This window comes from Leucopleurus acutus (assembly GCF_964270905.1).
Source record: "Leucopleurus acutus genome assembly, chromosome: 11".
NCBI classification, from domain to species: domain Eukaryota; kingdom Metazoa; phylum Chordata; class Mammalia; order Artiodactyla; family Delphinidae; genus Leucopleurus; species Leucopleurus acutus.
Genome location: NC_139152.1, coordinates 54,707,401 through 54,721,903, shown reverse-complemented (window position 1 = coordinate 54,721,903; position 14,503 = coordinate 54,707,401). Strand labels below are relative to the sequence as shown.

The window sequence follows — 14,503 nt, the reverse complement described above, 5'->3', positions numbered from 1 at the left end:
CCTGCCACATTCTGAAATGGCACCAACTTCATGTAATGGTCCATGTCCTAATCGAAATCCTTACTGGTAATGATGTCTTATGCATTATCATCTGAATATCTCAAGTCAAGCTGTTAATCTAATAACCACAGTATGTTACCAATTAAAATCACCGCATATTTGGATGTTAAAGCAGGTTAAGTAATACAGCAGGAAAAATACTTCTAATTCACAGTTTCAAAAATAAAGGGTGCAGTTTTCAAATATCTGAATGCTTAAAATTGGTCACTCAATTTAACAACTGCCTCCTTCAATACATGTAAACTATGTTTGCACAGCATTAGGAGATGTCTTTTATTTCAGAAATTAGTTCTTACTGTTACAGGAGCACCACAAATTTGAAGGAAGAGGCTACAGTGTGAAATGAGCTCACTGAAGGATATGTTAAATAAAATCTTAACTACAATATAAGGTACTGTTTCCCCCAAGCACAGACCCTTTAATCAGGAAAAGTAGTCAACGCTTACCGAATACAATATGTAAATTAGCTCTCCAAGAAAGGGGGAAAATCTAACTCAACTAAAAGAAAATACTATTATTAGCTAACAAACCTGTGATAGCCAGCTTCAGAATTTTCCTAAAAGTAAAATTCAAAAGCATATAGTTATTTGACTCTTTCGATAAGGAATGTAGAGATACAAAGGAAATGAAAGAAAAATCTGGCTTTAAGAATTTCTAAGTGGAAACACACGCACACAAATGGGTAACTGAGAAAAACTGAGTACTTAAATATTCAAATTTTAAATGTATACGAAAATTTATAATAGAAAAAGAAGTGGCGAATTGTTATCATGACTTGATTTGCTGAAAACATCTGCAAATTCACACTGGCATTAAGAAAACCAAAGTTTCAAAAATTTACTCCTCTCTCTTTCTCTCCAGATATGTTTTCTGTGCAAAAATAAATATCTGAAAATTGCACTAATACAATAATACTTATTTTTACTTTTGTATTATGAATAATCTGCACATGCTGCTTTACAGACAATACATATTTGTAAACTTGCTCATGCAAAATTAGTGTGCGCAACAGGGATACTGTTAATCCCCATACCTAAAAAAAATGATATCATCTCTTTTAAACTGCCAACCCCTCCGAAATGTAACAAATCTTACACAGATATTCTTGTCTGCCACAGCTAAAAATCAATTTGTGTTGCTGAAACAAAAAGTTATACAAGAAAAAGAAACATGGTTTTTGTCTTGCAGAATTTTTGATTTTTAAATAAGAGAAAATTTATAAAAGAAAGAAAATTCATGGTCACAAAATTTTAACATTTTAATCCTAAACATTACAGGGTAAATAGATACTGGACCCTATCTCCATCAATCCTAACTTTTAGATGTCATTTTAAATGTTGCCCTAACCACTAAAACATTAGTGGTTTTACAACCTCTGGATTATGGAAATACGTATTTCTGAAATAAATGCTACAAAAACAACAATGGAAGAAAGTCAAACCGTCTCCACGAAGGAAAAAAAAAAAAAAGTGGAACATTTTGAAGCTTTACTTCTCTTTCCATGTCTTATGATTAACCTGTCAATTCAGTGCATCATATGGTCAATGTAATGGTCCCCAGGTTGAACCAACATCTAACTAGTGTCCATTGATTCCAAGTTAGTGGATGATGAATCTTTTTGGATACTTTCAAAGATGGCTGCCAGCTCAGGGTTAGAACTGATCTGTGACTGGAATTCACTCATCAGTGGACTCTTCTCTGCTTCTGGAATGGTTAGCAGTGCTGCTACTGCTCTCATGGCAGATCGCTTTAGTTCATCTTGCTTTTCAAACTCCTGCTTTACTGAGTTTGCTTTTACCTGTAACAATGAGTAAATTTATATTACATGCTATAAAAGGCAGTTCTTATACAAACAAAATTTAAGCACATATAAATAAAGAAATTTAAGCACATATAAATAAAGCAAAGCTACTCTTTCATAGATCCAAAAGGCACATTATTCTTCAAGCAGAGTTGCTCTGAAACTTCTTTTTAGTAGTAGCTATGTATCTCCTTTTAAGGGAATATGCTATACAAGGCCCATTATAAAAACCAAGAGTGGGATCTGCTTATTAGCAAGTCCTACTTTGTCCTCTATCAAGAAACTACCCCTCTAGCTACCTTGTTTATTCATTATTCTTCAAACATGTCATGTACTGACATCTCTGTGCCTTAATTCATACAATTATTTTTGTATGAAAAGTCCTGTTTCACCTTCTGGACCTAAAACAATCCTGACTTCTCAAGGTGCATTTAAACGCTGTCACGTGCATATGAAGCCTTCTGTGACCCCCACCCCCTCCTCCACCAGAATTAAACATTTCGTCCTCTTTCGTGGCCCTATCACACTTTAACCCATATCAGTACTTTAAAAATATGTGTCAGATTGTTATAACAAACTTTTAAGAATAGCATTTAACAGTGCTAAGCTTTCTAAAACATCCACATTTGAAGGAAGTGAGGAATAGGAATAATAAGTTAACTTTTGAAACAAACTGCTACATAAGGGTGCTAGCATAGTTAAATTTGGAAAACCACAGTATAGAATCAACTAGGGATCCTGAACATACTAAGTCTGGCCTAAATCAATGACATCAACATTACCTTAGTTGTACATGTAGCGCGTAATGGCTCAACAAGTCGGTCCAACCTCTGCAGTACTGCACTTGGACAAAGGGTAGAGAGTCTCACCAACATTAAAAATGTTAGCATCTATTATGAATAAAAGAGACAAAATTTAGATTTTGCATTATTTTCTAAAGACAAATCCCAAATTCTGACAAAGCTTTTGAAAGGAAAATGACTAACCTGTACCATTGTTTCATTTTAATGTAATCTGCCATTGGAATCACACAGAATTGCCTCAAATCTTGTCTAAGAAATTTTACCTACAAGTACTAGAGTTACCTTATCTATCATGATAGATGGTCACGGTCCTAGAGTACAGAACTAAAAGAGTGGTTCTCAATCCTGACCACACATTACAGCTGGGGAGCTTAACAAATATACCTATTTTTACTTCACTCATCGGGATAGGGCCACAGACTCAGTATTTTTTAAAAAGCTCATGTGCACCAGATGGAACAATCAGTGAATAAGAAAATAATTGAACCAGAAGAAAAGCTTTGTAAGAAGTTTCTACTGTCTTTGCAAATTTCACTAAAAAACAAAACAAAAAGCCTGCTTATTCAGATTAATCCATATAAAGTCCAGTAACCCATATCTTTTCTCTTAGACCATAAACTGTAGAAATAAAAGGATCCTATTCTTTCAGGGCTCTTTTCACTGAGTTCCGGAGGGGAACACGTTTCCATATTACATTATGGAAACGTGAAAGTTGGAGTTCTGATAGTATGGATGAGTTACTGCTCAACTACCACTTTTGCCCTGCTTGACCAAAGGTCCTGACTAGAAGAAAAAGATTTTTCAAATCACCCTTTTATAGTTCACATTTTAAACGGACTTAAGCAAACAGGAAAACAAAAAGCAGTTATGAGCAAAGTTCATGCTCTAAACCTAAGTAGCATGAAGTATAATTTCTCTGTGGTTGCTTCTACAGATTGCTTTGTGTATCTGAAGACAGTTCTTCCTCTTATCCTTTAACAAACCTCTTGATATTGACTTCCTCTTCCAATGAAAAGGTTTCTGGATTTTTCCTGTATGTCAACTGATGTCACATTGCATCACTATTACTTTTGCATATTAGTTTATAACACACTAAAATCATGACAAGCAAACCAATCTTTCTCACTTAATAACGAGTAGATTACAAAGGTGAAAGTCACTAGCAAAGTCTTCTTCTAAAACATTCTATAAACAGGCACAAACATCTTACCTTAATATCATAATGGTCCTTCAAACCATCTTCAACATGATTTAGAAATTCAAAGATATCAAGTCTATCCAGACAACTGTCTAGAAGTGTGTACATACACTCAAAAGCTGCCTTTCTAATATCCAGGCCGTCATCAACTGTATGCTTAAATGGACCCATTTCTACCTGTTGAAATAAAACAGAATACGTAGATATACTAGAAAGTAAAAGACAAGCTTAGGTAAACAGTGCAATCTAACTTACCTCTCTTATAAGCTCCTTTCTAACTTTTGTTTCATTATAAAGATGTGGAAGAACAGTATCTAGAAGATCCCTTATTAATGATGGCTTATTATGTGCTGCTGAGTTGAATGTGACCAAGGCCACTCTTCTTACATTCAAATCTGGGTCTTCCAAAGTTTTTAGGAAATCACCTGAAAAATTGAAAGAGAAGCAACAAGAGTTATGGTAAGCTTAAAATATGCATTATATTATTTTCCTAAATTGATAGTTTATTATTGTTACTTCTTCAATGTGGGTCATGGAATATGATGAAATCCTAAGTGAGCTATATAATTTCTTTTGACAACAGGTAAACTATTATGTCTGAATGGGAGTGGACTTAATTGATAAACCTATTCTCAGCACCTTTAAATGCAAAAGGTAAGAAGTGAGAGCCCCAAAAGCTCCCCATTACTTTTACAGATAGTTGATTTAACAGGTGGGTGACATAGAAAAGTGATGGAGCCAGCAACCACAAGGACTAGTAACTTGAATGATTCTCCTTAAAATTCAAAATTAGTACTCGCACTAAAAGCACCAACAAAAATGGAATTTTTTTTTCACTCATTCAAAAAACATTTATTGAGCATTTATGGCATGAAGCAGTGGGGATACAGCTGTGGACAAGTCAAATAAATTTATGCTCAGATGAAGTTTATATTTACTTTAAATTTTAAATTCCAAAAGTGAAATTTAAAAACCTGAGTTCAAAAGATAAGCAAGGTGGAGACAGATCCACTGCTTGATAAAGATGGAATACTGTTAACAAGTATATAATTTATCAGATGACGGAGAAATGTGCCTCCCAAAGCCTATTTTTATCTTTAACAAGAAATAGATAAGAGGTCTAAGAATACAAAAAGGAAGAAACTGAAACCTACCACAGGACAAAAAGCTAAAGAAAGCACCTGGCCACTTTAAACACAGATATAAGTCTGGTTTTTCTTCCACACGGGGGAGAGAAATTATAGTGCAAAGATCTTTGGAGTCATACAGACGGTGATCCACACTGCTTCACTTGTCAACTGTATGCCCGACTTCTGGCAAGTTACTGTAGGCAAGAGCTTCAGTTTCCCAGTTTATAAAATGAGAATTTTATACGTACATTACTGAACACAGTGTCTGGTACACATGTGATATTCACACAGAGCTACTCATCATTATGTCATCTCAACCCTACCATAAGCAATCTTTTAGAATACACAGGGGAAAAAAGGTATGAGAAGACTTAAATGTATCACAACAGCAATTTGAAGAAATGGGAGGGGGAAAAAATACTTCAGACACCATAGATTGGTAAACTCAAGGTTGACCAACCAGGAAAGTTCTGACTACAAAAAAGGTTAAGAGGTAGCTTGGGTTCAAAAAGAATTTAAATGTACCAGACTAAACCTCCTCACCTCTGTTTGCTTAGAATTACTATCATGGTGAATTGCTTTCAGTAAAGCACAAAAAGTATTGCTATTATGATAGACAAATGGTGACGTGGTCTAGGATCAGTGGTCCCCAACAACTTGGTCTAGGAATTTCAATTTTAAACAAACAGAATGATAATCATCTGACTGAATAACTATACCAAAGATGCACACTGGTTGACTGTTGTCAACCTAGAAAGATGTCTCTAAAGATCTGGCACAGGTCTCTTCCTTTGCTGTATCTTGTACAATGACAAAAATGAGAGTAAATATATCAAAGCAAAAAGAGGCGAGGGGAACAAAGGCAAGAATCTTCTGATAGAGACTTTCTTTGAATTAATTCTAGGTCTCAGCGTTGGCACCCATTTATCCCCCATGTCCCCCTTACTCTGAATTGGTAATCCCTTTCGGTAGTTCTTTTCTTTTAGACTGTGTTTTTTACATGGCATGAAACTGCAAAGCTTCTTTGCCATATCCCTCTATCCTCTCTGCTGGTATCCCCATTCTTGTCTTCAAGAAAACACCAGAGAGTTTAGTTACTAAAAGCTCTAGGAAAACTGATGATGAAAACAACACAGGGAAGTTATAAAATCATGAAAAATAACACTAAAAGCTAATTCTTGTCTTCATAGAAAGAGATGGCCCTTTTCTTTCTTGGCTAGCTCCTCTTAGGTTGGTAGAACTAATAACCACAAGAATTATCTTTTTTATTCTTAAATTTCTACCTTAAATTTAAAAGCCTCCAAAGATCCCCCTGGGAGCTGGAGAGATACAAGTAATAACGAAGAACTGGGGCCATCACAAGCTCAAATGTGATTCACTTACAACTGGGAAGAACTTCAGATTAGTCAGAGAGATCATATATCTTTTTCCTTTACCCATTAGTTTACTTTAGGTCATTCCCAAAATATGATTATCAACTGTGTAGTTGACTTTAAAGACATCCTAGCATATTTACTAAATTTCAGCTGTTTGCAAAATTATTTTTTTTATGAAAGAATTACCAGACCCTTAAAAGCATTTTAGTTCCTTGGTGATATAGTTAGCTATTGAAATGATTCGTTTTTTGACAGTTAACTAGTTATTCAGTATATTCATCTTCATTTCCACTTACCTATGCAGTTCTTTAATAGTGGGTCAATAGGCTGTGGATGATCAGAAATAGTAAACTTCACAGCTGTAACCACTGAGCTTCGGGCATATGATGAGCCTAATTAAAAATAAATTTTAAGTCTATTGGTATTTAAGTCAACTAAAATCCATGGACACCTTTATCATTTTCAAACCACTTCGAATAACACCAGGGTCTTTAATTCCTTAAAACTCTTTGGTTGGGCTCCCCTGGTGGCGCAGTGCTTAAGAACCTGCCTGCCAACGCAGAGGACACGGGTTCGAGCCCTGGTCCGGGAAGATCCCACATGCCACAGAGCAACCAAGCCCGTGTGCCACAACTACTGAGCCTGTGCTCTAGAGCCCGTGAGCCACAGCTACTGAGCCCATGTGCCACAACTACTGAAGCCCACGTGCCTAGAGCCCGTGCTCCGCAACAAGACAAGCCGCCACAGTGAGAAGCCCGCACACCACAACGAAGACCCAACACAGCCAAAAATAATAAAAAACAAAAAAAAACTCTCTTTGGTCAAGAGGGGTATTTCTTATTACTTCCAGGATACTAATGAAGCAAAGTTTACTCATCTTATGAAACATAATTCCACTAGATTTCAAAAGGAACAATCTCTACCAGGAAGGAGGCGGCCTGCGTGACCAGCAGTGGAGGCTCTATCCCTCACAAAAGGGAACTGGTTAAACCACTATATGACTGTCAAGATTTTTATTAAAAATGAAAGCAATTTCTAAGAATGAATGGCCTTTATTATCTTCTCCTGGGACAACAGGGGTTGACACTGGTAATCTGAAAACTCTTCTAGAATCTTTCATTTGAACCAGGTTAGTTCACCAATTTTAGTACGGTAATTAATTCTAGCAAGCTCCTCTGGCTATATTAATTCAAGAGACATCTGTCCCACATTAAGACAAGAGTAACATTAAACACTAGAAACTACAACAGATTTATTTAATCATTATCTAACTACACTCTCTTTATCCTTTTAAACAACAAGGTGTCATTTGAATATGGCTCCATATCAATAACATAAGGCAATAGGTTCTACATATAACAAGATACAGAAATGTTTTAACTTCGGCATTAGCCATCTTTCCAGGCAACAACTGCTAATAAACAAAAATTTTTTAGATAAGAAAATCTAGGTACCCACCTGATATTAAATACCCCTTAAGCCGTGGAAGGAGAGTTTCTGGATCAATTAGAGTTAGTTTGCCTAGACATTCAGCAACAACATTTCTGGTTCCTTCTTCTGCACACTCACAGTGCTTTAGCAATAAGGCCCAGATGTTTTCAACATATGGTTTAAGGCCCACCACTGATGCAGAGCTAATAATTTCCTTCAAGGAATGAAGCAGTAGATACTGCCTTTTGGGTTGACTGGTTATTTCTTGTAAGACAAATGGTAGATATTCAGGAAGGTTGCCCACACTAATGCTGCCTAATGCATAGGATGCAGCTGATTTGACTTCTTCACTAGGAGATGAGAAGGCTTCTAATATGACAGATTTTAGTTCCAGCTGCCCACTTAAGTCAATATGATGCCCAACTTCTCCAAGAGAAAGTAGAGCTAAGAGGCGAATAGAATCTGTAGACCTTGAGTTCTTGACATCTTGAATAAACTGACCCACTACAGCTGGTCCTTCTTTAGGGCATGCTCGAGTAAGAGCAGCTACACATTTGGCAATGGAATAATAAGACTGCTTATGAGTAAGAGCTGTGCTCTGAGAATAAACTGGACCAGTCAGCATGCGCAACAAATCCATGTATCCTAGATTATTTGTTCCAGTGACAACCAGAGCTTGGAAAAAGTCTAGCATGGCGCTAAGAGCTCCCCCTTGCAATAAAGGTGATCTAACAAGTCCAATAAGTTCATTGAGAATGGATCCACTTATCTTTGAAAGGGAGGAGGGATACACTTTTGCCAGTGTGGTAAGAAAACTGATAGCCATCTGTGAAACATGCATATCACTTTCGCTGATAAGAGGTGGGAGCTCATCTAGAACTGCATCAATCATGGCAGCTGTCAGGCTATCACTATAGTTTTTAATTAGAATATCTAGAGCAGAAAGGGTACCCAGTTTCAAAGCTCTCTGGTTTTTCCTGAGAAATGAAGCAAGGATAGGAACCCCTTCTCCCAGGACGGGCCTCAAATCTATCTTCAAAGGCGACCCAGCAATCAGTGTCAACGCCTTCACTGTAGTCAACCGCGTAATCTCATTCTTCAGTCTCTCCAAGAAAATCTGAAGGGTATTAGGCAAGTCAGAGCCCAGATTGTCTCCAAGGTTGCAAATAATTTGTCCCATACAGGAAATAGCCCTTTCCTTGACTTCCTGATCAATGTCAGCTGCCTTTAACCTCTTAATGGTACAGGTAAATAGATCTTTGATGTAAGGAGTCGCATCAAACGAGGAAGGCTGATCTAAAGGACGAATTACTTTGACAAGCTGTTGAGTAACAAGAAGCGCTTCAGATGTAATCTTGTAAAATGGATCTCCAACACAAGCCACCACTGGAGGGACCAAAGCTTGAACATGAGGATGGAAGACTTGAGGAGAGTGGTTACAGAGGATTACATATAGACAGGACAAAGCATCAATCTTCAAATTTGATGAGCTTGATTTATCATTCAGTGAGAAAATGATTCCTAAAACCCAACCAAAAAAGAAAAATCCAGTATTTTTATCCATGGCACCTTTATGAATTTAAAGCTAGTTTTAAAATTTAAAACGAATCCCTAAAAGATTGCTAAAGTTCCCACTATATATTATCTCTAAAGCAGTCGAAATTCCACAAGCTATGATAAATATTAAAGTAAAAAATTTTAGGGTACGATTTTAAACTTTTAACTTTAGGTATTCAATGGTTCTGTAAAAAAGTTAGTTACATGTGCAAAGTTGTCACAAATTATCCTTTTCAAGGAAACAATTATTTAAGCTTATCTAAGTCTTAATAAAGTCTATAATAAGTCCCAAAAGTGATTTACTATTTCTTTCATACCTGGTACAAGTACAGGAATGTGTTGTGTTAGCGCCCCAGGTAATACATTTACCAGTTCAGTTAACATGTTAAAACAACACTGTCGGGTCTTCACACTTTTTTCTTTCATCTGTTTGTGCAGAGCTTTAACAATGTTGGGAACCTGTAATTATCAAGTGCTCATTAGCTGGTTCAGCTACTGGTACTTCCTCAATACACTTAACACAAATTACAGGGGCTGGGGACAAATGGAAGAATTTTTTTGGTCAAATTCCTAATTCCACTAACTGTCAACAATTTGTACAATACAAACTTTGTTGCATCTACTCTATATGTTCTCTTGAAACTACATTTGCTTGATACTGATAAATAAGAGCAGAGAAAAGCTATCATTAGCTTTCTACAGAGCAACAAAAGTCTTCCTTGATTAATTTTACTTATGAAATGCACAAGACTAAATAGAGATCTAAACAATAAAATAATTTTCAACCAAAACTTTAGGAGCATAATTTATAAATGGTTTTTGAAACTGAAATAGCACATACAAGCAATTAAAGAAAAAAGACAAATTATAGAAAAGAAACCATTAAATGGGTCCTTGTGTTTGCTTTTCGTTGGCTGTTACAATGAAATCAACCTCACTTCAAATGTAGTTACAAGCGGCAGGAATAAGATTCAAAGACATCTGCTTCTAAACTTCCTAATGTCAGTCAGTAAATCCTAAACAGGGAATTTACCAATAAATCTTATGGATGCCAGGAAACAGACACATACCGTATCGAACAATGATGTGAGAGAACTAGAGGCAAAAGAAAATATCTATCTAATTAATTCACCACAGCATCATCAAAATTTCCTGTGATTTTTATCTGCTTTCCATATACTTAGTCAATTGCTTATGTCCTCCATACACTTTATCTTTTCCTTCTACAATTAATCTTCAGCGTTCACCTTTAAGTTCACCACAAACTTTTAAAATCTTTACTACTTGAAAACAAGATAGATATGGCATGTACATCCCCTCCTCTGGTTTAGTTGTTCAGTCCCTCTCAACATCTGTTTTGTAATCTACAAAAATGGACAAATATGTACCCCATAGGGCTGCTGTAGAGACTGCATATAAGATAGGAAAATACCTAGCATATACTAAATATTCAACAAATGGGGGCTATATAGAGCTAACATTTAGGATCTTAGAAAAGATGTCCTCAAGTGAAAAAAATATGTATTTTATCAATAACAATAGCTGGTATATATAAATACTATGTAGCAGGCTTCACTGTACGTTTACATAGATCATATCATCTCTACCTTGGGTAGACAGTTCTAAGTAAACCCTTACTACAGATGAGAAAAGTGAGGCTTAATAAAATGTCTAAATAACTTGTCCAAGATCACACAGCTAAATTAGGAGGGAAGGAAGCTATGAACACAAGTTGTCTAATTCCACCGCCCTAAGATTTCTCCATTGATCAAAGATAAAGACTACTTCACTGAATCTTAAAGCTAATATTGTTTAGCCAGGAAAAATCAAGAAAACTTCAATCAGAATAAATTATTTACAAGTAATGTAATATGAGCATCCATAAACTACTATACAAACACATCCCAGAACTGTTTCTCTAAAGCTATTCTGGAACTCATATTTCCATATAAAAACACCACTTTAAAAGATCACATTTATTAGCATGACTTTTAAAACACACTTTTAAACTGACCTGACTCTGAAGCATTGTTAAAGGTGTTTCTCCCTGTTCCATTGCATCAGGGTCACACAGCCAACTTTGCACAGGACGAGTTTGCTTCAAAAGAGAAAGGTATGCATGAAAAACATCTGCCTTTACATTCTCTTCACGCTCTTTAAATCTGGATATCAGTGCAGGAGAGACGGTCTTGTAGAATTCTGGAAGCATTTCATGCCTTGTGCTAACTACAGCATCCAAGCACTTAGCAGCTGCACGTCTCACTTTCCAACTCATGTCATCATCGTCACTGTATTCATCATCACTCCCTAAAGAGAAGTTTTAATGTTAACAGGCTATTAATCATAAGAAAAGTTTAATATAGAAAGTGAACTGATATTCATAACTAAGATAGTTTTCTAACTTTCCACTAAGATATACAGCAATAGATAGGTTTAAAAAGAACTAGTACTTAAATCGGAGGCAGAATTTACTTATAAAACTTTACACATAAACAAACCTCTAAAGAAAAATTATCTGATTGTGTTTTTAATTTGTTAAACATTTTCTCATTTATGGGTAATGAGCTGCTTATTAACTCTTTAAAATCATTTATTAATACATTAAACTTCTTCAGATTATAAATATTTGTAAAATCATAAATGTCCCAGCCTTTTAAAATAATGTGAATGGAAGTTCAATTCAAAAGATTCACTTGACACAACAGGAAAATCAAACAAACAACTGGGGAGTTTATAAGATAAACTATAAAATAGATTTGTGATATAGATGATGTGATAAAAAGAATGATCACCAATCCCAGGTCATGCTGTGAAACTAATTTTTCAGGGGAGAAAAAGAATCCTGACAGCAGCTTTCTTTGTGACTACAAGGCTTTTCATTAAATTTGTTGATGGGCTATTAGGAACGAATATGCATATTCTCAACCTTTCAAGATATTATCTTATTAATACAGCTTAAATAAACTATACTTTCTCAATTACAACAAGAAAATTCTGCCCACATAGCAGAGCACCAGCTTCTCCAAACTCCTGTTAAACATTAAAGCAATATTCCAAGCATAAGCATTAACAATTCTCTCTCACTTACTATTCTTGCTAACTTTTGTGTGTGTGAAATCTCTGAAAATTATTTCCTTCTAACAACATCAAGCCGAATCAGTTGGGTAACATGAAGTCAGGAGGATGGCCTACAAATTAGCAGTTCTCAGGACAGTCTAAAATTACTAACAATAATTTTGTTATTCTTAGATATAAGAACTATAGTCCTGAAATGATTCCTCAGTGGGAGAAAAAAGATACCATCACTTCTTTGGCTTATATTCCAATTAGCTTAGTGACAGCTAAATGTAGCCAACTATGCCTTGGAAAATTTTCCAATCTCCAGAAGGATTACTTAATTTCATCTTAGCAGTTTATAGTAAAACCCAACCAAATACTGCTAAACTAAGGCATTTGATTTATTCACCAATACCTATTTGAAGAAAAATTATAGGGTACTACCAAATAGATTATTTTAAAGCACATAAATAAATGAAAAATTTCCAATGGCAACCCAACTATAGGAATTACTTTACAGAAATATACTTAAAGGTTATAAAAAATTAAACAGCTTAATCACGAAAATTATGTTGGTTTTATAAGTTACAATAACACTATGATAAAAAGATATTTATTAGGTATAATCCATGTACCTGATAAAGCAGCCGAAGGACCTGGTTTGTTATTCAACATCGGTACTTACCACACTAAAAAAGCCAACAATCAAAAAATCTGGAACGTAAAATGCTACTCCTTTTTTCAAAGGATATTCCTATTATAAGCTAAGGTTTCCCTTCGTTAATATAACACATTTACTGAGGGTCTAATGTGTGTCAAGCACTGTCCTAGGCACTGGGATAAAGCAATTGATAAAGAAAGACTAAAATAAAATCTCTTCCTTCATGAAGCTTACATCCTGGTACGGTAGAAAATAATTTCAGTGTATCAGAAAATGATTAGGTGTAATGAAGAAAATAAAAATGCTGCAAAGGGAGATAGATATATGAGTATGAAGTAAGGGGAAAGCCCTGAGATGGGAGACTGGATGAGGAGGGTGTGTAAAAGAAGCAATCAGGTATAACCCCAAAGTTTTTGGCCTGAAAAACTAAGAAGAAGGGAGGTGCCATTCTGGGATGGAGAAGTCTAAAGAAGAAACAGGGTCGGGCAGGCAGTGGGGGAAGGGTGGAGAGAAGATATTTTAGACATCTAAGCAGTAAATCAGTTAAGCAGTTGCATATATGAACCTGGAATTCACAGGAAAGGTCTGGTATAAAGGTAAAATTTGGCTTTTCAGCATATTGATATTAAAGCTAAGAGACTAGATGAAATCAACAAGATCATAAGAACATAACAGAGAAGGCAAGGACTAAGCCCGGAAATACTCCAAAGTATAGTGGTCAGGGTGATGAAGAGGAACCAGCACAGAGACTGAAAAGGAGTAATCACAAAGATAGGAGGGTGTGGTATCCTGGAAGTTAAATACAGAAATGCTGCTGAGAACTGAGGAATAGGCAGACTCAAACATCTGAGGTCACTGGCAATCACCAGAAGACTGGATTTAAGAGAAAAGAGGAAAAAAGGAGTTGGAGAGCATTCATTCTTTTGAAGAGTTCTGTTGTAGGGTAGAGAAACTGGGCAGTATCTGCTTGACTCTAAAATGGGATTAAGAGAGGTTTTTTCCACCCTTTTTTTAAAAAAAATAGATGGATGAAATTACAGACTTTAGAGCAAAGTCATTACCTAAATTCATTCAAAGAATCAAACTTAAAAGTATAACTAACAGGAAATCCACCGATGCATATACCCAATAACTTAAACATTTCTATTATGATTCTTTGAATACTAGCAGAAACAACTAAACATGAGCAACCCTGTGTCCTTGAAGTGCTACTCCTTTCCAGAGTAAATACCACAAATCACAGCACAATGACATCGATCATACGAGCCTCAGAAATGCTTAAATTATTCATGAAAGTTAAATGGAGCCTCAAACAATATTTAGGATTTCTCATTAAAGTAACTATGTATGAAACCAACCAAACTGCTATGAATATGTTATCTATAGGTACAATTTTTAAAATAACATTCATTTCCCTCCTTACAAAAAC

At 35.6% G+C, this 14,503-nt stretch overlaps 1 protein-coding gene across 1 annotated transcript in view; it reads right to left on the bottom strand.

The window, feature by feature from the left end:
- Window positions 1-319: 319 nt before the first annotated feature.
- The window catches only part of CAND1 (cullin associated and neddylation dissociated 1), a 53,248-nt gene continuing 39,064 nt past the window's right edge, over window positions 320-14,503 (bottom strand). Inside the window, exons 8-15 of the mRNA XM_082849874.1 lie at window positions 11,371-11,663; window positions 9,674-9,815; window positions 7,827-9,320; window positions 6,665-6,760; window positions 4,118-4,287; window positions 3,875-4,039; window positions 2,644-2,751; window positions 320-1,858 (exon numbers count right to left, since the gene is read on the bottom strand). Of these exons, the coding sequence (XP_082706000.1) occupies window positions 1,634-1,858; window positions 2,644-2,751; window positions 3,875-4,039; window positions 4,118-4,287; window positions 6,665-6,760; window positions 7,827-9,320; window positions 9,674-9,815; window positions 11,371-11,663 (2,693 nt within the window). The 3' untranslated portion in view covers window positions 320-1,633. The remainder of the gene's footprint in view (window positions 1,859-2,643; window positions 2,752-3,874; window positions 4,040-4,117; window positions 4,288-6,664; window positions 6,761-7,826; window positions 9,321-9,673; window positions 9,816-11,370; window positions 11,664-14,503) is intronic.